General features: G+C 35.8%; 4 protein-coding genes across 17 annotated transcripts in view; 1 reads left to right on the top strand and 3 right to left on the bottom strand.

The window, feature by feature from the left end:
- Positions 1 to 215: 215 nt before the first annotated feature.
- LOC132696845 (enhancer of mRNA-decapping protein 4) lies at positions 216 to 12,469 on the bottom strand. 9 transcript variants are annotated; one of them, XM_060661925.1, is made up of 18 exons: positions 12,359 to 12,469; positions 12,173 to 12,228; positions 11,724 to 12,119; positions 11,484 to 11,638; positions 11,246 to 11,427; positions 11,076 to 11,188; positions 10,812 to 11,027; positions 10,277 to 10,454; positions 9,909 to 10,216; positions 9,508 to 9,727; positions 9,060 to 9,446; positions 8,804 to 9,007; positions 8,584 to 8,749; positions 8,241 to 8,412; positions 6,392 to 6,542; positions 4,360 to 4,392; positions 3,793 to 4,028; positions 216 to 557 (listed from the first exon to the last, which is right to left on the bottom strand). In XM_060661925.1, exons 2-18 carry the CDS (start codon positions 12,214 to 12,216, stop codon positions 374 to 376), a joined length of 3,345 nt encoding a protein of 1,114 aa, XP_060517908.1. In that variant the 5' UTR covers positions 12,217 to 12,228; positions 12,359 to 12,469; the 3' UTR covers positions 216 to 373. The 9 variants fall into 9 exon arrangements, with proteins under 9 accessions (XP_060517908.1, XP_060517900.1, XP_060517903.1 ...); XM_060661917.1 differs by having other exon boundaries at positions 10,812 to 11,188; XM_060661920.1 differs by having other exon boundaries at positions 3,793 to 4,019; positions 10,812 to 11,188.
- Positions 12,470 to 12,762: 293 nt separating this feature from the next.
- On the bottom strand, positions 12,763 to 13,697 carry LOC132696099 (uncharacterized). Its single transcript, XM_060660715.1, has 4 exons — positions 13,423 to 13,697; positions 13,168 to 13,358; positions 12,982 to 13,114; positions 12,763 to 12,905 (listed from the first exon to the last, which is right to left on the bottom strand). Exons 1-4 carry the CDS (start codon positions 13,565 to 13,567, stop codon positions 12,841 to 12,843), a joined length of 534 nt encoding a protein of 177 aa, XP_060516698.1. The 5' UTR covers positions 13,568 to 13,697; the 3' UTR covers positions 12,763 to 12,840.
- Positions 13,698 to 13,762: 65 nt separating this feature from the next.
- LOC132696098 (rRNA-processing protein UTP23 homolog) lies at positions 13,763 to 14,741 on the top strand. The gene is made up of 2 exons (XM_060660714.1): positions 13,763 to 14,055; positions 14,119 to 14,741. The coding sequence occupies exons 1-2, from the start codon at positions 13,936 to 13,938 to the stop codon at positions 14,725 to 14,727; spliced, it is 729 nt and encodes a 242-aa protein (XP_060516697.1). The 5' UTR covers positions 13,763 to 13,935; the 3' UTR covers positions 14,728 to 14,741.
- Positions 14,742 to 16,385: 1,644 nt separating this feature from the next.
- Positions 16,386 to 20,490, bottom strand: part of LOC132696097 (breast cancer anti-estrogen resistance protein 3 homolog) — a 105,599-nt gene continuing 101,494 nt past the window's right edge. For all 6 annotated transcript variants that reach the window (XM_060660711.1, XM_060660707.1, XM_060660708.1 and 3 more), the window contains 2 exons: positions 19,909 to 20,077; positions 16,386 to 16,934 (listed from right to left, as the gene is read on the bottom strand). In XM_060660711.1, coding sequence (XP_060516694.1) covers positions 16,404 to 16,934; positions 19,909 to 20,077 — 700 coding nt within the window. In that variant the 3' untranslated portion in view covers positions 16,386 to 16,403. The remainder of the gene's footprint in view (positions 16,935 to 19,908; positions 20,078 to 20,490) is intronic.

Genomic DNA, 20,490 nt, shown 5'->3' with positions numbered 1-20,490 from the left:
TAGGCGGATAATTATTAACTTTAACCGTTTTTAAATTGACAAAAATGGTTCAGTTTCGTCAAACGCCACAGTGAAATTAAACAAGTCAAATTTATACGCGCTCCGGCTTATCTTTTCAACTGGCTGACTAGCGTTGATCTTCTCGAGAGTTTTTAAAAGGTTAAACATTTTGGAGTTTCGCAAAAATAAGAAACTCCGTTAAAAAAAAGGTATTTATTCAGTACCAGTCTTAATAAAAATTAAACAAAACATACAAAACGGAAACGGTCGTATGTTACATTTTTCGTCACGAAACTCAACATTATAAATGTATGTAAAAAAGGGGAGCCACTGGCTTTCGAATAAGTCTATGTACACAACGGTTCCGAAAAGATTACTTGCTCAGCATCCGCTCGACGGCCATTTTAAGCAGTCGGGCGTCCGTCATTTGCTTCAGAGGCGGACTCGTCTGCATGAACAAGCTCAGTTGCTTCAGCAAGTCGCGCAGCACGTTTGGTACGAACTGCCTCGTCTGTGGATATTCCGGTGTCAATGCCAGAAATGCGGCGCGAATAAAGCTGGAAGAAAATAAAATTACGGACTTCAAATGACATTGATGGTGTTGACCTTATTAATAGATGGCAGTGGTTGCCGTACAAATCCATAAAAACTATCGTATTGGTTCTTAAAGTCATAAAGAACAACGCATGAAAGTCCCAAGATGTGGATGTAAATTGTGCGACATTGAGCAGTACCGTCCATGTTTGTGTTAAATTTTCTTTCTTTGTAGAACAGTGTTTCGTGATTGCGAGCATGAATTCGTTAAATTCGTTAAAAACCTAAGACAATGCATCTTTTGTGTATAATCCCATATGGTTTGTATGAACAATTAATAGGATTTTGTTATTACCTAATCATGTTTTTATTAATTTTTAAAATAAATGTTTTGTATAGCTTCATGTATTCTTTTAAGTTTCATTTGTCCGTAATTATTTTATTTAAGGATTGTGCAGGTATTGCAGTGGTTAATTTTAAATGTTAGTGAATCTTATGTCCGGTCGCATAACTATATTTTGCATCAATGGATTTACCATCTTCAACAGCAGCGAATAACCAGGTTCTATTGTACCTTAGTGTACGTTTTTGGATGCGCATACATCAATACCCTGCACATACAAGGTCCAAACTAATTTATTTAAAAGAGGTGAGAAAAACTGCCCTGTTAAATATCTCGGAAGATCGGGTGCCAAACGCTTTGCTACTTTCAGCAAAAAATATTAAAGACTGCTCATTAGCAATAGGACATGGCAAATAACCTTTTTGAATGTGAGGTAAAGAATTTTCTTCCAAATATCCCACCAGGCAGCGTATTGGTTTATGACGGTAATAGTGTTCATTTTAGCTAAAAAAGGACCAATGATCTGCAGCAAAAACAAGTTCAAGCATTCCTTAGCCAGGATGACCTTTATTTTGAACTACCTGAAGTTTTAAGAACCAAATTGTATGATAGAAGTTATTACTTAGCCAATGTCTTAACAAAATCTGGCAGGACATCCCTTAGATTACCACCACTGCGACTTGAATCGAATAGAAGCGATAGAAGTCATCATGTACTTGAAGTCGAAAATAATTATAAAAAAACATAGAACAACGTAAAGCATAGATAGCATAGACTCACACTATTCTGACGACTAATTTACATTTACATTTATGTAGTAAGCAATACGAGAGAATGTGTTCATATATTTTGTGTTTCAATTTTCTTGCCACTACCCTGGACAGGTTTAATTTATTGGCCCAAAAATGATCACGTGAAGATAAAAATATTAATAGAAATTTGGAAGGATTCATATAGACTGAATGTCCAATTTTTTGACAATATGTAGTCAATGGTTGCGCTTCCGGTTTGAGCTGAAACGACAATAACTTTTGGATTTTAAATAGCACAACCTATATTTTTTTGCATTTTTGGATTCAGACGATCATTCTACGTTGGATAGGATGTTTTTTTCTTGTCTTCTGTTTTTTTTAAATTTTTATGTAATTTTTGAAAATTGTGTCTAGGACTCTGTGACCATTATAAATACTATTTACCGGGTCACCTGAACATGTGAAAAATTGTAAATGAAACTTTTCTTTATTTGTCTAATAGCAAATAGCATTTAATTTACTGAACTATTAATTTTTCAGGATAACATAGTTCTTTCGAATAGCATCCTAGTGGGAACAATAATTTTTTAAAGTCGGTACTTTTTTTCCAACATTTTGACACCAAAATTCTCAAAATCAAAATGCATCCCTTCCTTCCTCCACATTCTTTCTTTAGAAAGCTGGAATTGAAAATAAGAAATCCACAAAATAATGGACATGATAATTTTACTATGGAGAAATGGATATCAAGATTGTCGGATACGTCAACGTAAATTCAGCTCCGTCGCTAAGCGAAGTGGCATTAAAATGAGATATCTCAAGAGAATCTGTGAGGACAATTTAAAAAAAAAAACACGGCTAACATTCTTTTAAGTATAACCTTCCTCGACATCTTGATGAAGCTGACTCTGTAATTGGCTGATAAACATGACGAGAATAATAATTTCGTTAACTTAATTTTGTTTATTGATGAGTCACGATTCTCAAATAATGCTATGTTTAACCGACCGAACAACAGATGCTGGTCTTTAAATGATCAAAGTTTCAAGAACCGTTCAGAATCGATGTTTGGGCAGGAGTGATAGGAAGGCGAATTATTTCGACCTGTTTTTTTTTTTCATGGTGCCGTAACTGGCGCACGATGTTTACAATTCCTAAGAAATTAAATTGAAGACTCGTTAGATGATTTACCTCTTGCCATGACATTAAATATTTATTTTCAACAGACTCGCGCACCTCCCTATAATTTTAGAGATGTCACTGAACACCTACGTGATGTTTATGGGGAAAGACTAATCTCAACACACGGTCCAGTGATTTGGCCCCCATGGTCACCGGACTTGACACCCTTAGATTTTTTTGTTTGGGGGACGTGAAATACCGTGTTTATGTAACTCCAGTGTTCGACCTACAAGAATTAGAACGGAGAATATAGGCTGCATTTGATAGTATAACTCCAGAAATGTTAGGAAGGGTTACAACGAATGTAATTTTGGAGTCACATTCTATGAAAGTTTCATCTTAAAATAAATTGGTTATTAAGTAAATATTTATCACACTTATTTAATTCAAATAAATACAAAAGTCCAGTTCCAAAATAAATAAATGTGATATTTTGTGTCAATGTAAAACTTGCCTTACAGTAACACACGTTGATATACCACTTTCAAATCGATTCTGCCGACATTGTTGAGGTTTTATTTTCTAAGAGATTTTCAAAATTTTGTGCTGAATTATCCCAAAAAATGACAGATTTGAAAAGAAAAAAAATTCTATTCTCTTGTTTTCTGAGATTAACTTTTTACTGAATTCAAAAATGCAAAAAATATATAGTTACTGTCGTTTCCGCTAAAACCGGTACTGCAACCATTGATTTTATATTGTCAAAAAATTGGAAATTCAGCCTATATTAACCCTTCCAAATTTCAAATCGCTATCTCAAGCAGTTTGAAAGTTATAGAGTGTTCCCACTTTGTTGTGTCACCTGGTACATGTTACCACCTCACATTCTTGAAAGTGGTCTGGAAAAAATGAACATTAACCTCAAAAAGTATTCAAGTAACAGAAATCAATAATTACTAATGCATTTGTACTGATAAATTTTGCGTTAGATATAGAGATATGTGTTTTTTGTGTGCTAGAATAAATACTGCAAAAAATCACCTGAGTTTAGTCTCTGTGTCTTTGTGCAGCTCCATGCTAAGTTGCTGAATGAGAGCCAGAAGGACACTCTGGGACAAAGCACAACTTTCCCCGAACACCTTACCGACGTCTACCCTTTCGCAGACGAATATCACGTAGGTTAAGTTCTCTGCCGAGAGCGCCATCTGGAATGCCTCATCGTATTCGCCCCTGTTGATGCACTGCTGGATGTGGCTTAGAGTCGTCATCTGAAACAGCTACGTTTTAATCATTAACGATTTTACCGAATCACGAGGGATGACTTTTGAATGGATTTTGTGGGTCGTATGATATATACGGTGGACTAAAACTGATTGAACGTTTTGGTTCGGTGATGTTATTGTTCAACAATAAACTTTGCAGATTTAGAACTACCGAAAAAGTAAAGTTACAAATTCAATCAAAAGTCATTGCAAAAAGTAACGGCAATGAATTAGCAATGCGAAGCTGTAACAGCCATACAAATTAGTGAACGGCAGCCGAACGAATACTTTTGGCGTTTTCGTACACTGTGTTATCTGAATAAACGCCTGAGCTGAATATACCTACCCGGTCAATTCTTTCTCGTATGGTATTGCCAACCTAAAAAAAAATTGCTCTTATCAAAACAGCGAAGAACTTTCATGGACACCTCCCAAGTGAAAGTTTGTTGAACGAAATAATTTTTCCATAGCGATATCCACCTTTATGTCAAATCAGATCACGTCGTTAACCAAAAAGAAAGGAACCTACTGTCGCGACTATCCCAAAAATGTTACATTAAAAACGTGCTTCTCTAATATCTAAAAAAACGCGAAATTTCTCGCAGTAGATGTACAGCGTGTCCTATTTTGGGTACTTTTGAAAGGCGTATCTCCGTTATTTTCGTAAAATTAAAAATGCGGTTAACAACGTTTTCATAGCCTTTTTAGTTTTTAAGATACAGGGCATTTTTAACAATGTAACAACAAAACATTTTTGTAGATATTTTTCAGTAAAATGCAGTGGAGTAAATAATTTTTGCTACACATTTACTATTTTTAAGTTATAGATTAGACTTATGTTTTTTAACTGTCTTCTTCTTCTTCTCGACGTGTCATATCCGTTTTTTACCGAATTTTAGCAATCATGTTGGCTATCAATACCTTATTTTCCGCGGTCCTAAACAGCGTATTAGTTGATTATCCGAATCACTGGCGTAGGTTTTTCAGCAAAGATGTTCTTCTTCCTGGGCCTTGTCTTCCCTCAATTTTGCCCTGAATGATCAAGTCCTGGATGTTGTACGTTTCAGGATGCCTCAGAACATAGCCGAAGTATGAGAGTTTCTTAATATTGATGTTAGCAACGATTTCTTTATTTTTCATCATTCTGTTCATGACTTTTGTGTTAGTGACCCGATCTATCCAACTTATTTTTTAATTGTAATACCCCGTTTTTCGATTTAAAAAGTATATCCTTGTATTAACTTTTTTTCAGAAACACGCAATAAATGGTAATTTTCTAAAATTAAATGCATAATTTAATAGTAGGTCTAGAAATCTTTGAGGTAGTTATTCCAGAACTACACAAAAACATATAAGGTTGGTTATTAAGAGTCACGGCTCTAGACTCTTAGGGGCAGTGCTTGAGAACAATTTCCCTCAAAGATAGATATGTACTAACGGATGTCTTCCATGATTTTTAATGTTACTCAAAGAATTACAAGTTTGTTTTCTTAAGAATGCTATTTTTTGGGTTTGTTATATTCTTACTTTATGCTACAAAACAGTTGTTATGAATTTACTTTTATAATAAAACCTCGTAGGCATTTTTGAAAATGTTATGCTTCTTGTTATTGTTAACCGAGAAAAACTGTTTTGATTAGTCAAAAATAGTATATTTGTAACAAAAATTATCCCTACTAATAAGGATGAACCCTTACCCAGGAATTTGCACAGCACGTTGAGAAGTTAAAAATGCTCTGTATCCCAATAAATAAAAAGCATAAGTGTTGGAAACGGTATATTTAATTTCATGGAAAATTTGCACATCTGGTGCCGAAAACCGTCAGTTTCTATCCATAAAAATAAGGCTAAACTACTCCGGAAAAATATGCTAACTTGGACACTTGGTACAGTTTTTTCTTCTCAGAGCTGCTTAAAACTCTAACTAGTCTTTCAAGGATAGTGATTTACAGAAAGGATAGAAATATTTATGGCCAGTTGATTGAGCATCTCCAAAACGTAAATTAAGGGCAAATTTTCAATAAAACCTCAATTTTGAATCTAACTAAATAAGCTGTTTTGTCTGTACTCCGGAGAATAAAACTTTGTTGCTTGATTAACCAAAGGCGAAATTAACCCCCCAAAACGCCCGATTACCTCCACCCAAACGCCCTACATGTCGCCTCTGTCGCCAACTATCCTACCATACCTCCACCATACCATTCCCTAACTAAAGTAAGGTCAAGATGCATTAAAACAGCGTGTTGCGAAAACGAAACTAAAAATTTTATTCGGCAACTAAACAAAACAACGCGTCTAAATAAAACTTAAATAAAAAAAGAAATAAAAACGAAGCAGAAAGATCGAAAGCAAGCGGGTTACTGAAAGCGGTAACGTACGTGAGAGTCGGCGTGAGGGGCGGGCGTAACAGCCCTGGACCGCACGGCGTTGATGACACTGTCCTCGAGGATGGCCGCATGATTTTTGAAGCTCTGTTTCACTTCGACGCTGACAGTTTCCTTAATTTTTTGCACCAATTTGTCTTGCACGCTGCAACAGACCTCCGCCATATACATGGTGTTAAAAAACACGCGGCAATATTTAAGGGGGCAGCATTGTTTCTAGTGAAAAGGGGCTGATTTGGCCCTAACTAAATAAAAATTAAACAGTGGCATTAGGGGAGGGGGCAAATTTATAAAATTTGTTGATATGATTGATACGCCACTGATTTTAATTTAATTGCGATACTTCATAAAAGCATTTTTTTAAATTTCAACAATATTTGCGTGCACATAGACTAAAAAACCGTTAAGTCTCCACCTCGCACGCAGTTGCCCACCCCGCCCCATAACACCATTAGATTTTTATTTAGTTAGGGCCAAATCAGCTCCTTATCACTAGAAACAAGGTTACCAAATTTCAAACAAATCCGTGAGAAGAATTAATTTGAAAAACTTTAACACCCCCCCCCCTCTATCTTCGGAACAATATATTTCGGCACCTACATTTTTGGGAACTTTTATAATAAAATAATTTAAGGAAACAACCCCTTAATTGCCGCGACTTTTTTTAACGCCCTGTGTATCTATCAACGAAACGCACCACGCTTCGTTTCCTAATGCAAGACATCATTATTAAATTGTAAAACTTAGTGGTCCGAGTATGATGTTTGTCAACAGTTCCGAGAGTGGCAGGTAGACAGACGTACACGTAGCTGACTCAACTGTGAGTTAGTGTTTAAAATTAGAATTATAGAATCAAGTTACTTTCTGGCAATTGTTAGCACAGTTCTATCTTGAAAATGGCTAGCATTTCTGAATTGAGTTGCAAAATTGTGGAAACATATTTCAATACGATGGGGGTTGGACAATAAACAATATGCTGCCTTGTGCACTAGGAACAACGCGGCCCCATCAGATCACCAAAAAGAAATACAGGAAGAAAAGAATCTGTATTAAATGAAAATAACAATACTGCCATTAGAAGAATAATCCATTCGTTTTACTTAAAAAAAAAAAAGAAATACCCACCTCAAACAAAATAATGTCTGAAGTGAAAAAGAAAACAGAAGAAACTGTTGAAAACTTTGAAGGAAACGAATTTTTGTTCAAAACAAAATCACTTTTAATAGAGAAAGAATAAATTGGCGGATGTAAGACACAAGATGGCCAAAATGAATATGGCAGTGAACTCCAGACCAAAGAAGAAAACGTGACAACCTTTAAGATGCTAATGAAGGAGACTTGAACGACCGTCAACGATGGAAATTAGCTGCTGGCGACGACAATTTAGACAATTTCAAAGGGAATCTTGGGTTATACCATGAACGATATACCATTGGTAAAATACGGTTAAAGTTTAAAAAAGGGCAAAGCAAGCTGGGAGGATAATTAAGAATGAAATTAATATAAAACGAAAAAAAACTTATCCTAAAAGTTTTAAAGATGATCCACAAAGCACCACAACTAATAACTAGATAACTAGATAGATTCTCTCACTAAAAGAGGTGTAGGAAATGATTTAATTAGAATGTACACATTGCCAACCACAAGTCTACTCATTCGACAGATGTAAATATTCATGAAACTACTGATATAATTAAAAGCGTAAAAGGGAAGCACTCATCAGGTACTAGCAAATTTGAAATTTATATAATATAATATAACCTCTAAGTGTTGCATGAATCGTGTTATTGCAATTTTACATTTTTTCACTCTCTCCCATTAAGAAACTGGGTATAGCAAAAACCTTTTGAGGGCGGCACTGAATTGCTTGTGTATCTCGCCACACAGAACGCTGGTCAACGCTTCGCTGTTCGCTTTCATGCTATCTGATATGGTCTGCATCTGGACCATCATGTCTTTGCCTTTGTCTTGCACCTTCCTTTGCCGGTCCATGTAGTTTTCCACCGATGCTGTGTCTGTTGAGGAGAACGCCAGGTAAATAACGGATTATCAAGTTTCAGGTGAACAGTCTTTTTTACGTGTTAGGTCAATGGGTTTAATAGGCAAGGCATATATTGTATGTAAATGTTCATCGAAACACATAGAACGAGAATATTATGTACTTGAACACTTATCTAGCAACTTACACTCCTTTGTTCCTTTTGTGAATGTCTCGTTTATCTGCTGGAACATTTGTCCGCATATGCGCTCCCAAGATGGCAGCAACGAGGATGATATTATGTCCCGGTAACACTTCTCCAGGGTGGGCGACACTAGATTCACAACCGATAAACTAATGGAATCTGTCAGGGACTGAAAAGAAAGTAACATTGGCAACACTAAATGACCCCCAAGCTCAACGCTTACTTTGCTGTTGATGACCTTTGCGAAATTCTCCTTTACCATTTTGTCAATATCTGCGAATTTTTGCGTATATTGGTCGTCGACCTGGTGCCGGTAGGAGTCTGCCAGTGCGTGCACCGTCGGCAACATCGAGTGCTTCATTTCATGCTGCAATTTTTCCGCCAGTGACTTGGATAGTAGTTGGCCGACAGCACCCACCAACTGGTCCTGCAATCAATTTGCTTGAGTCTTGAAAAATTTCACAAAAACAAAAACACACATGCAAGTCTCTGTCTTTGTTTTTCTGCAGGTTAATGAGATTCTCAAGCATCTTAGCTATTTGCAGGTGTTGCTTGGCCATGGCGCAATCCAGCTCTTTAATCAACTCCTCCTTGTCAATGTCCTTGTGGTTGTTTCTCGTCGCCGATTGCGTTACGACTTTCATATCCTGGTGCAGTTGCTGGATGAGCAGACTCTGCTCGCGAATTACCCCCTCCAGCGCGCTTATCTTAAAATACACCGTTTCCATGTCCTGACTGTTCATGTCGCTGCTCTTATTGACGACATCTTCATTGACGACGGGAATTTTTGGCCAGTTGACGGGGTCCTGGTACCCAACTGGGTCCCCGGATTCTGAATAATCTTTTTCCGGAACTTCTTGTTCGTCCTAAACAATTACAGAATAATTATGAGAAGTCTCACACCAAAAAAATTAATCGCCTGATTACCTTTACCTGTAAGTTGGCAAGGTTATTGAAATATTCGTCGGTACCATAATTACTGCCCGAGTTGTTTAATGACAGTATCTCTTGTACTTCCCGACTGGGACTCGACCCCGCGCTAGCAAAAGTATCCTTGGGAGGTTTGTGCAGCTCAGATATCAGCTCTTCATTCAGTTTTTGCATTGGTTCACACAGTGCAGCATCGTTTGTGAGGGAATTTCGGACACTGAGTAAAACAATTCAAATGTACAAGCACAACTTAAAATTCGTAGAGGACTACTAGATGTAAAAAATACTTTCATTGCTCTGTAATTATAATTATATATATTAATATCATTACACGCCAACTTTTAACAAACAATTTTACTGTACTTAAATTCATCTTGACAAATCAACCCAAAACCAACCTGCTAGATCTTGAACTATTTTTGCCAGCTGAAGTAAAATCGTCAGGTGTCATTAATGTGAGTTTGGAACTCATCTGTTGTTCCTGCTGCTGAATCAATAAGCTGACCGATGATTGGAGGTCATCCAATTCAGGAATCTTTTCAACTTCCTCTTCATCATCCTTTTTCCCATTTCTAAGTTCAAATAGGGGATCGGTCAGCTTCTCAAGAACTGATACCCCTCCGCGCATGAGTGACTCTGGCTGGAACGTTATGTTGCAGTCCTGGAACTTCTTGGGTTGGATAACCAACATTTTTAAGCTGGTCACCTATAAAACCCACCAGCCAATTGTGGTTTTAACAAATGCAGAGTAAGTGAGAGAGCTTACAGTTATTTCGGAATCTTCATCGAAGAGATCCTCATTATCATATACATCTTCAGTGCTGTTGCTATAGCACAAAGGAATATTCTTTGTGCACGCATCCAATACATGGAAGCTCAGAAATGGTGCGGGAAGCAGGAATTGTGACAAAACTGTCACACACACCACTTGCTCTTCATCATTCCTTAATAATAATAATGCTTTATTGTATAACAGATAGTTTCGGTGTAATTACAAGAGAGAATACAATAGTTTTACAAGCATTTAAAAATATAATATAATTATAGGCAAACAGTAAAAAGAAAAATAATAATAATAATAAACGACTAAATAACATAAATTATGAATACAAGTTAGGAATAAAAAACATATATCACAGATCTCTCAGGTGTTCAGTAACAGTCACTTTAAACAAATAATTGTACACCACCTCATATTCAAGACCAAATTAGAGGTATTAGGATTTTGAGATTTAACTAGACAATCATAACAATTAAAAGAGGCATTTAATTTTAGCCAAAATTAAAAAACTACTGGTTACCTTTTGAGCTGCATAATATATAAGGCCCGGTTATTAATATCAGCTACAACCAAGAACTGGCCAGTGTGATCTATGGATACAGTCAGGAAGAGATCCTGTATGATGTTTTTTGGATTAGGGACAAAATAGATTGTTTGTAGACAAGTCCAAGTTTCACAAGACCACAGTTTGATCTCAGAATTATTGTTTGCTCCAGTAATAGCAAATTTCCAACACCTAAAAGTACATATCACTACTTGCCGAAGAGAACTTACAACAACATACTCAGAACTGTATTCTAAAACATTGTCAATGAAAATGATTGATGTTAATGGTTGGCCATTATGGGGCTGCCATTCATGTAGACACTTTTGTTTTTCATCATCAAACATATATAGCTAAAAATATATATATATATATAAATAGTAGACAAATTTAACACTGTAAGTGAATACTTGGAAAAACTTGACATAACCATCTAGGCAGGCTATAGCAATAGCAGTTCCATCAGAGGAGAATGATGCATCTACCAATTCTGAACTGTGATTAATTTCAATATAGCCCTCGTAAGTGTCATTGGGGTCCAATGTGCCAGAACCATATTTGGAAGTTAACATCGTCAAGTTATAAATTTCAGCTTAAATGAATAAAGAGAAATTTTTCTTTTGTGTTATAAGTATGACAGAACATTACCTCTTGTTCCATTTAGGACAACAAACATTTTTTCAGGGTCATCACCTGCATCTGTATCTTCATCATAGCTGGGAAGGTATGGACACCATATTAACCTAAAATTCACCTTTGGTCTAACATGTTCCACGTGATAAATGTGTAACAGCTGCTTGTAACTAACATTTTGTTAAGTAAATGAAGAACTATTATTTAAACGTTGTCAGAAAATTCTGTAGCAATAACAATTTTTAAAAAGGATACGATAATGTATCTCCATCATCTACAATTTGATAAACAAGTATGTTGCCTTCACAATCAATGCAGCCAAGAATGATTTCTTCCCTTGAGTAAGAAAAAGACAAATCTTTTATATCCTCCTTGAAATTTTTTATTAAAGTCCTTTTAGCATTTGTTTCTTGGTCTGTCACTCTAATCATTCCACCTTCCTTTCCCTTCATGGCATAGGCAATGATCTTCCCAGTAATATCTGCAGCTACAAGATGCCCATGGTAATATTTAAACTCCCAATTATAATCTATTCGATCAGCTAGTTTAACTTTGGAACTGCCGTGATTGTGAATACCCTCGCTACATTGAATATTAACAGTTTGACCTAGCAGTTCTGTGACAAATTCACTTTCTGGACCAGCATATTTTCTGTAACATTTTTGTGGTATATAAGTAACATAACCTAAAAATTTTCAACTTACATTGATTGAATAAGATTTTCGTCGGGGACTACAACTGACGACATAGCGGATTTTTGCTAAAAAAAACGTGAAACTGATCTAAAAAACAATACACAAATCGCAGTGTTTAATGCATAGGATAAATTTTATAAAAATCATCTTGAATGTGTGCCAATTTGTAAAGCCCACATGAAACTGCAAACTTACTTTTTTCTGTTTCTTAAATAAACATTAGCCAAAAAATTGCCAAAGTTGTTTTACAAACCGGGTCTTTTAGAACTACCCTAAATTGTTTGCATTCCTCAAGAGTGAAGCCTACCCATAGAACAGAATATAAAAATCATCAAGGCCGTAGGACTGAAAATATTGGCCCATAAGAACACGAATGATCACAAAAATCTCGTAAAATGGGATCGTTGAGAGTTCTTGGATTAACTGCAGAAAAACATCAATCTGGACCAGTTATAAAATTAATACCTATGTCATAACACAAAATGCTCTTTCTCTAAAGGCTCACAAAGTACCTTATGTATAATGCAAATATCCTAAAATACTCAAGTTTATAACAAATGAAAATAAAAATAGCAAAAATTAATAATTATCCAATTTTTTATTAACTTTGCTTAGAAATGTTAAATTTGAAATACTACAATGTCATTCCATTACACCTCTTATAAATAACTCATAACTTAATTAGTTTCATTTTCTGGATTAGGTGATGAAGCAAAAGCCTTCTCAAAAAAATCTGGTGGCTCTGTAAAAAAAACAGGTTAATAACAAACATACTTTGTTTAAAACTTTGTAGAACTCTTTAAAAATTTTGGCCATACCTATGGTAGATGAATCATCTGTTTTGAGCTTCCGAAGAAATTTTTTTATGTATTCCAAATTTTTCAGAAACTGATCTGTTTCCTCCCTTAAAGTAAAATAACCCTCCAAAACATCACACTCTGATTCATACTCCTAAAAATTCAAAGAGACAGTAATCAAAGAGAATTTGGTAAGGAAATAGTTACTGGTTCCTTTAATCCATTACTTAATTCCTTAGCTATATCCTCCGTAGCTTGTTTAATTTCAACTAGGTAGGGACCACTTTGACAACCTATTAAAAGTGTATTATTGGCATCAACACTTGCTAGATCTTCAAGGTCATTGCTCAGTTTGAGGTATGTTTGCTTTGCTTCACAAACAGTTTTATGGACACATTCTGCAAAATAGAAATTCATTTAATTTGTTAATTACGTTCTTACAAGCACTAGATGAAGTCATACCATACAATTGTCGAGATTGTCTAAGTTCCGGAGGAGTTATTTTCTTGACTTGTAATTTGTTGCGTTGTTCACTCAATTCAAGAAATAATGGGTATAACTCTTCGAGATTTTCTTGATCATTTGAAAGTAATTCTGATTTCGACATAGTTTATAAAAAAATATAATTAACATGTACCCTTAAGCATGTGATAATTAAGTTTGAATTGATTTAAACTTGAACGTTATTTTAAATAACATTTTAGGTTATTTTAGAAGCGAAGTGATTGCTTTCAGTGTTGCCAGCTTATTGTTTTTTCTTTAACTTTTATTGGTGCTTGTCCATAGTTGTTTATAAGGTCAGTGGTACGTAGGTCCCTAGTCCAAATCGTCGTAGACGAATTATGTGGATTTCGTATTCCTAACCTCAGAATGCAGCATATTTTGTAATTTGTTTAAATAGTAACTCGGAAATGCAGTGTCACAAATGGTCTTTATGAATTTTTTACAAAATTAAGAAGTTCTTTAGTTATCAAAATGAAAATCCGGCGGTACAAAAAATTAAATAAAACATTAGGTTTTTTTATCAATAATTTTGGCTTTAGACAACCGTATCAACTACTGGTAGATGGCACATTTTGTTACGCCGCTCTAAATGTAAGTAAACAAATTTAAAGGTAATAACCTATTCTACCAATGATGCGTGTGGGGTTATTGTAGAATAAGGTGAACGTCGCGGACAATATACCTAAGTATTTGCAAGGAGAGACTAAACTCATTACCACTCAATGTTCTATCATAGAACTGGAGAAGTTAGGTCATAAGTTAAATGGAGCCCTGTTAATATTAAAACAGTATGTTGTGCACAAGTGTGGACACGAAGGTAAACCAATTCCGGGTTCAAAATGTTTGCTTTCCATGCTGGGAAAAGATAACAAAAGCCATTATGTACTCTGTACTCAAGATCGGGAGTTGCAAAACGAAGTTCGAAGTTTACCAGGAGTGCCTCTGCTCTACCTACACATGAAAACTCCTGTATTGGAAAAAGCTTCATCCATATCTGTCGAAATGGCGAAACAGAAAATGGCTGGACTAACTGAATCAGAAATACAAGCCTTGCAGAGGCTAAAGGAAACCGATGGCCCCAAAGTAGACAGAAGCCGATTTAAAAAGAGAAAAAACAAAAAGCACTGTGCACTTGCCAGCAATAAGAAAAAAGCGCAGCAGCCTTTGCAAACGGCTAAAACTGACACGGGAAAAGAAAGGCGGAAACGAATAAGAATTCCACAACATGTACGTGAGGAATTGTTAAAAAATCAGTTAAAATAAAACACCATTGCTTAGATAGCATGTTTATTAATACATTTTCAAACACTGTGAATTACACAGAATTTCCCTATACATTGTTTTCCTTACAATTTGTTAAAGTTTGCTACTCTTTCAACTCACAAAACTATATCCTACATAGACCCGTTAATAAATTATTAAATCTACATTTTGTTTGACTTTATATATATTAATATGGTACACAATATTTTCGTTAAATACATTTTCTTACAGCTAACGTATTTATTTAATGTACAATAAAATCACATAAATGTCGTGTTACCGGAAATTATACAAAAAAATCACAATTCAGTCGCTTACCAAGCATTTTGTCGTTTCATGTGAGCAACTTTTCATAGTGCCTACGAAAAAATTGCAAATCCAAGAGTTTTCTATAAGCAGTTGAATATCGATTTAAGCTAAGTAGTTCAAATTAACTATTTTTATAGGAATCATTCTTGAATTAATGTTTTATGGTCCTCAGCAAAGTTACTATTCTCATCTATATTGCTTTATAATTGGAATGAGAAACCATTGCAGACCAAGAATTGCTGGATTATACAGGATGATTTATTTCAATTATCCTTTGAAAGTAGAGGCATAATGAGCTTTTTTAATTTCAATACCGATTTTTTTTGAAAAATATATGAAAATCTGCAAGCGAAGAGCTGGCAGATGCAATACTGAATATCTCACATATTAAAGATATATCACAAAATCATATGATAGCACTGACAATAAACATTTAAAAAATTATGATAAAATTTTTTTAGATCACAAAAATATTCCAAAAGTCAAAATTGATCGTCACTTCTCAAACAAATACGCTTTTAGTTTGCATACAGAGTGCAAAACTGAACAGAAGAAATGTCAATGTATTAAAAAGTTTAGTTGGTTGGAGCCTTAGGATAGCCCTGGCAACTAACTTTGCAGCAGAACTCAAAGGACTCACCCTGTATAATGTTGTGGTATTTGCAGTGGAAAAGAAATTATTACTGAAGACATGTTCGGCCTCAAATTTGTAACAAAGTTTATACGCAAGCGAAAAGAGGGTATGAAACGCAGTCTTCGTACGGTATTGTCGGAAAATCCAAGTTAACGCAACAACTGTGGCGATTAACTAATTTATTATATATTAATTTAAACATTTGTTTCAACAGGTAAACCAATGAGCACCATTTACAAAAACCTAAGAACTATCCGTTAAAGCTCGGTATACAAAAATCGCTTCGAAAAAGCTCTACGAAGCTCTCGATGTCAAAACGGGCGAGTGCTTTGCGAAAAAACAATGTATCAAAATTTTTAACGGTATGATATGTAAAAAAATTAACCGCTACTTGAGTGTATACAGTTTTTGATTCATTTTTGAAATTCGACTAGAAACACTCACTTAAACCCTAACCATGGATGCGCGCGCAAGTAAAAACGAAACGAGCGTTTTATTAGTTTGGTGCAGTGTCAAGCAGTTTTCGGTTCGTAAAATGGCAGTGCGTCGACGCGTCGTTTACTAAATTTAAAAATTTTAAGTACTGTATACAGTATGTGTATATGTTATCGAAAACTTTTGTTTTAAAGCTCTTGTTCCTACTTATTCCTAAGTAAATTGAGTTATTTGATTGCACCGCTAAAATAAAAGAAATCAAACATAATTGACGAACTGATTTTTCGAAAACGCAAAATTAGACTTCCTCGTCGTTTTTCAGGTTGCAATACTTCTCGGCCATCACCGACAGCACCTGTTCGAACTTGTGGTGCCGTTCGGCCGCCTCCGCGTACGCGCCCCTACTGCCCCAGAGGAATTTTAGGTGAAACTCGGTCTTGAACATGTCGAGGGTGAGTTCGTCCATCCTCGCTTCGTCCAAAACGATTTCGGCGTTCCTCTGGTAGGTGTGGTGCAAATCGGTGTACTTCCGAGCCGCTTGTAGGTGATTCAGCAGCGTCGACAGGCCGAAGTCTTGCATATTGGACTCCCACATGCTCAGGCAACTATGCGCCAATTGGCTTTGGTCGGCCGGAGACAGGAAACATTGCAGATCGCGTTCGAGGAGCAGGATCAACGGGAGTAGGTGGGGTATAGTGGTGTTGGGTGCCTGCGGGTTTGAACAACTGTTCATGTTCTTGAGGGTGGGTCGGAGTTTCGCCTCGAAGTTGAACGCCGAATCGGTGTGCTTCTGGCGCAGCATGTGCCACGTGGTGTTTAAACTTTCGATCTGAAATTGAAGTTTATATATCGGGTGACACAAGAAAGTGGGAACACTATATAACTTTTAGACGGCTTGGGATAGCGATTTGAAATTTCGAAGGGTTAATACAGGCTGAATGTCCATTTTTTGACAATATGTAGTCACTGGTTGCACTTCCGGTTTGAGCGGAAATAACATTAACTTTCGAATTTTAAATGACACAACTTATATTTTTTTGCATTTTCGGGTTCAGGAGATCATTCTACGTAGGATAGGACGGTTATTCTCATTTTTTTTGTATTTTTAAATTGACCATAATAAATATTATTTACTGGGTCACCTGATCATGGGAGAAATTGTAAATGAAACTTTTTTTTTTACTTGTCTAATGACAAATAGCATTTAATTTAATGAACTTATAATTTTTTAGAATAACCTAGTTTTTTTAAAATAGCATCCTAGTGTGAACAAAAACCTTTTAAAACCGGTGTTTTTTTGCAAGATTTTGACACCAAAATTTTCAAAATCCGTTAAAAAATAAGCTCACAGGAAGGAAAAAAACACATTTTTATAAAAAGAAAATATTACTTAGGTGACTTTGCTTCTATCCATAATTAATTGTTAACCCGGTAAGATTAAAAATGCAGAAGAAACTCTCGACTAGCTCATGCGGTGGAACGAAAAAAATGGATTAGTATTTAAAAAAAAAGTTATATTCAATTGACTGGACCATGTGTTGAGATTAGTCTATCTCCATAAACATCACGTAGGTGTTCAGTGACATCTCTATTTAATGTCACGGCAAGAGGTAAATGATTTAACGAGTCTTCAATTTCATTTCTTAGGAATTGTAAATATCGTGTACCAGTTAAGGAACCATGAAAAAAAAAAACAGGTGGAATAATTCGCCTTCCTATCACTCCTGCCCAAACATCGATTCTGAACCGTTCTTGAAACTGTCCGGAACGAATAATTCTTTGATTATTTAAAGACCTGTATTTGTTGTTCTGTAGGTTATACATAGCATTATTTGAGAATCGATGAAGGTTATACTTAAAAGAATGATAGCCGTGTTTATTTAAAATTCTCCTCACAAATTCTCTCGAGATGTCTAATTCTAATGCCACTTCTTTTAGCGATGCAGCTGGATTTCCGTTGACATACCCCTCAATATTCATTTCCATTTCTTCACTTATAATAAAATTATCATGTCGATTATTTTGTGAATTTCTCATTTTCAATTCCAGCTTTCTAAAGAAAGAATTTCTTCTGCATTCCCCGCATATCAGAAATATATCAACTTTTTCTCCATTTGTAAATTATCATAGTATAGTAAAATTATCATGTCGATTATTTTGTGGATTTTTCATTTCCAATTCCAGCATTCGCAAAACACCAATACATTCACTGACATGACTGTCAGAATTGACGAACGTCACAATTCAAAGCATGGGAAATCTCCGAAAACATCCAATTGCTCCCAAACCCGTGCGGTAAAGTTCCGGAAATGTCCGAAGTGACTCGGATTCGTGGGAAACGAAACTGACGTGGTAAAGCGACGCTTCCCGCACGCTAGATCGGTGCGTAATTAGGTATTTTACAGACGGGAGTAGAAAAATAGTATTTATGATGGTCACAGCCTCCTAAACGCACTTTTTAAAAATTAAATAAAAATTTAAAAAAAGAAGAAAAAAGAGAAAAACCGTCCTATCCTACGTGGAATGATGCCCTGAATGCAAAAATGCAAAAGTTATAGGTTGTGCTATTTAAAATTTGAAAATTACTGTCGTTTCCGCCCAAATCGGAAGTGGGATGATTTGCTATATAATGTCAAAAGATTGGCCATTCAGTCTACATTAGCCCTTCCAAATTTCAAATCGCTACTTTCTTATGTCACCCGGTACATAGGTGCCGAAACGCATCCGAATGTTAAGAGGCGCTTGGTTTTGTCTGGAACGCGCTATATTGTAGTCGAGAACGAGAGAGTAAAAAAATATCCTCTATTCACACTAACGTGATTTAACAGAATTTTTAAGTATTGCGTCACTATCAGGAAGCAAATACAGATACACCTATGCTGATAGTACAGGATAGTTCAGCATCCGCATGCGCGAGATTTACAATCTCGTTTTTAATCACTGATGGCATTCTCATGACTCACATGACCACTGACAGTATTTTCTCAAAATATGTCAAAATTGCAATATACTTTCCGGCAAAAAGGAGTGATGTGTGTTGATATCGCTGTTTAGAAAGAAAATGGCACAAAGTGTAGGTTAGTGGGTGAAATTTAGAAGCATGCGCGGAAAATCATTCCTTCCTCTACTAAAAATATAGCCACCTAGGGCGCATCAATTTTTATCGTGGTACGGCCACTATATTATCTATATAGCTATTAGATAATATAGTAGCCCTGCTATGGTAAAAATTGAAGCGTCACAGGCGGAATTGATATTTTCCTAGGGAAGGGAATGATTTTCAGCACATGCCGCTATATTTTATCCACTAACCTGCACTTTGCGCCATTTTTTTTCCCGCAAGCTTAATTCGTTTTCCTAGAACATTTAATAAGATTCAGGCATATTTTGAGAGAATACTCTCGTAAAAGTTCCGGATCCAAACTTATTGACGATCTGTGAGCGGCCATGTTGGTCATTGAATGCTGCAAGGTTGTTGGCTAAAAGCAAGATTTCAAATCTCGCACATGCTCATATTGAATGGACTTTCTCATATCTTGCTTCATACGTCACTGGATTATCGGCATAGACAGGGCCTCTATATCTCTAGCAACTATATGATATTATCTAATAGCTATTTGTCAAGAACAATTCACCAATAGAAGTTTTTGTGAGATAAAATTCGTATTCCAAACCGGTTGACCTATAAAAAATATTATCTAGGGAACTGTATTGTTGCACACTGTGATGTACGTTTTAAAAATATTGCAGCTGAGTCAGTGTTTTCAGGTCCACATAAAAGTCCTGACAAGTAATGTGCTCACCTGAGGCAGACAAAGTCCCAGCATAATCCCGCAGAAGCCGTAGAGATTGCCCAGCGCCGTTTTCGTGTCGATAGCGATCTCTATCCATTTATTGAGAGTCTCTGTTCGTTCCGACTCGTCCGCGCAGGTCAGAATACTGACAGCGACCAGCAATTTTAGGCACTCCGTCCTGAAAACCGCCTGACATTGTATTTGGACTCCATCATGGAGAGTATGTTTGACAGATAGCTGTGAAGCATTGGCTGTAGGTTTAGTTTATGAGTTAAACAGCGCAGTGGACAGTATAAACAAGTCCTTATTAGATACATTTTTGCACATGGCATAGGAGGGGTTGTAGTCTTGTGCAGCATATTATCTTATTGCCAGAAAACAAATAGTTGTGATAGGTGGTACTATGTCTCAACCATGATCATATTGATAATATTTGGGAGAAGTAAATTGATTTTGAATTTTGTTTTTTAATAAAAAGATTAAAATAAACTATTTCTGTGCTTATTGCATATAATTTGGATTTGTCCAGTTAAAGCTGCTTCAATATAAGTTATTGTTCTGTTTGTGTTTTGTGTGTCTATTAAAAAAAAA

Source organism: Cylas formicarius, unplaced genomic scaffold (genome assembly GCF_029955315.1).
Source record: "Cylas formicarius isolate icCylForm1 unplaced genomic scaffold, icCylForm1.1 PGA_scaffold_1__22_contigs__length_36826433, whole genome shotgun sequence".
In the NCBI taxonomy this organism is placed as follows: domain Eukaryota; kingdom Metazoa; phylum Arthropoda; class Insecta; order Coleoptera; family Brentidae; genus Cylas; species Cylas formicarius.
The sequence above is the reverse complement of the archived record's forward strand: the minus strand, read 5'-3'. Positions and strand labels throughout refer to the sequence as shown.

What these genes read in the sequence shown, in the direction of transcription:
- LOC132696845 (XM_060661917.1), bottom strand. Translation starts at nt 12,216, where the DNA reads ATGTCGTCAGTTGTAGTCCCCGACGAAAATCTTATTCAATCAAT. An exon ending in GAAAATCTTATTCAATCAAT is followed by an intron (nt 12,120 to 12,172) that starts GTAAGTTGAAAA and finishes AAAATGTTACAG; the next exon opens with AAAATATGCTGGTCCAGAAA. An exon ending in GTTATGTCAAGTTTTTCCAA is followed by an intron (nt 11,189 to 11,245) that starts GTATTCACTTAC and finishes ATATATTTTTAG; the next exon opens with CTATATATGTTTGATGATGA.
- LOC132696099 (XM_060660715.1), bottom strand. Translation starts at nt 13,567, where the DNA reads ATGTCGAAATCAGAATTACTTTCAAATGATCAAGAAAATCTCGAAGAG. An exon ending in ACAATCTCGACAATTGTATG is followed by an intron (nt 13,359 to 13,422) that starts GTATGACTTCAT and finishes TCTATTTTGCAG; the next exon opens with AATGTGTCCATAAAACTGTT. An exon ending in AGATGATTCATCTACCATAG is followed by an intron (nt 12,906 to 12,981) that starts GTATGGCCAAAA and finishes TTTTTTTTACAG; the next exon opens with AGCCACCAGATTTTTTTGAG.
- LOC132696098 (XM_060660714.1), top strand. Translation starts at nt 13,936, where the DNA reads ATGAAAATCCGGCGGTACAAAAAATTAAATAAAACATTAGGTTTTTTT. An exon ending in TTTGTTACGCCGCTCTAAAT is followed by an intron (nt 14,056 to 14,118) that starts GTAAGTAAACAA and finishes GGGTTATTGTAG; the next exon opens with AATAAGGTGAACGTCGCGGA.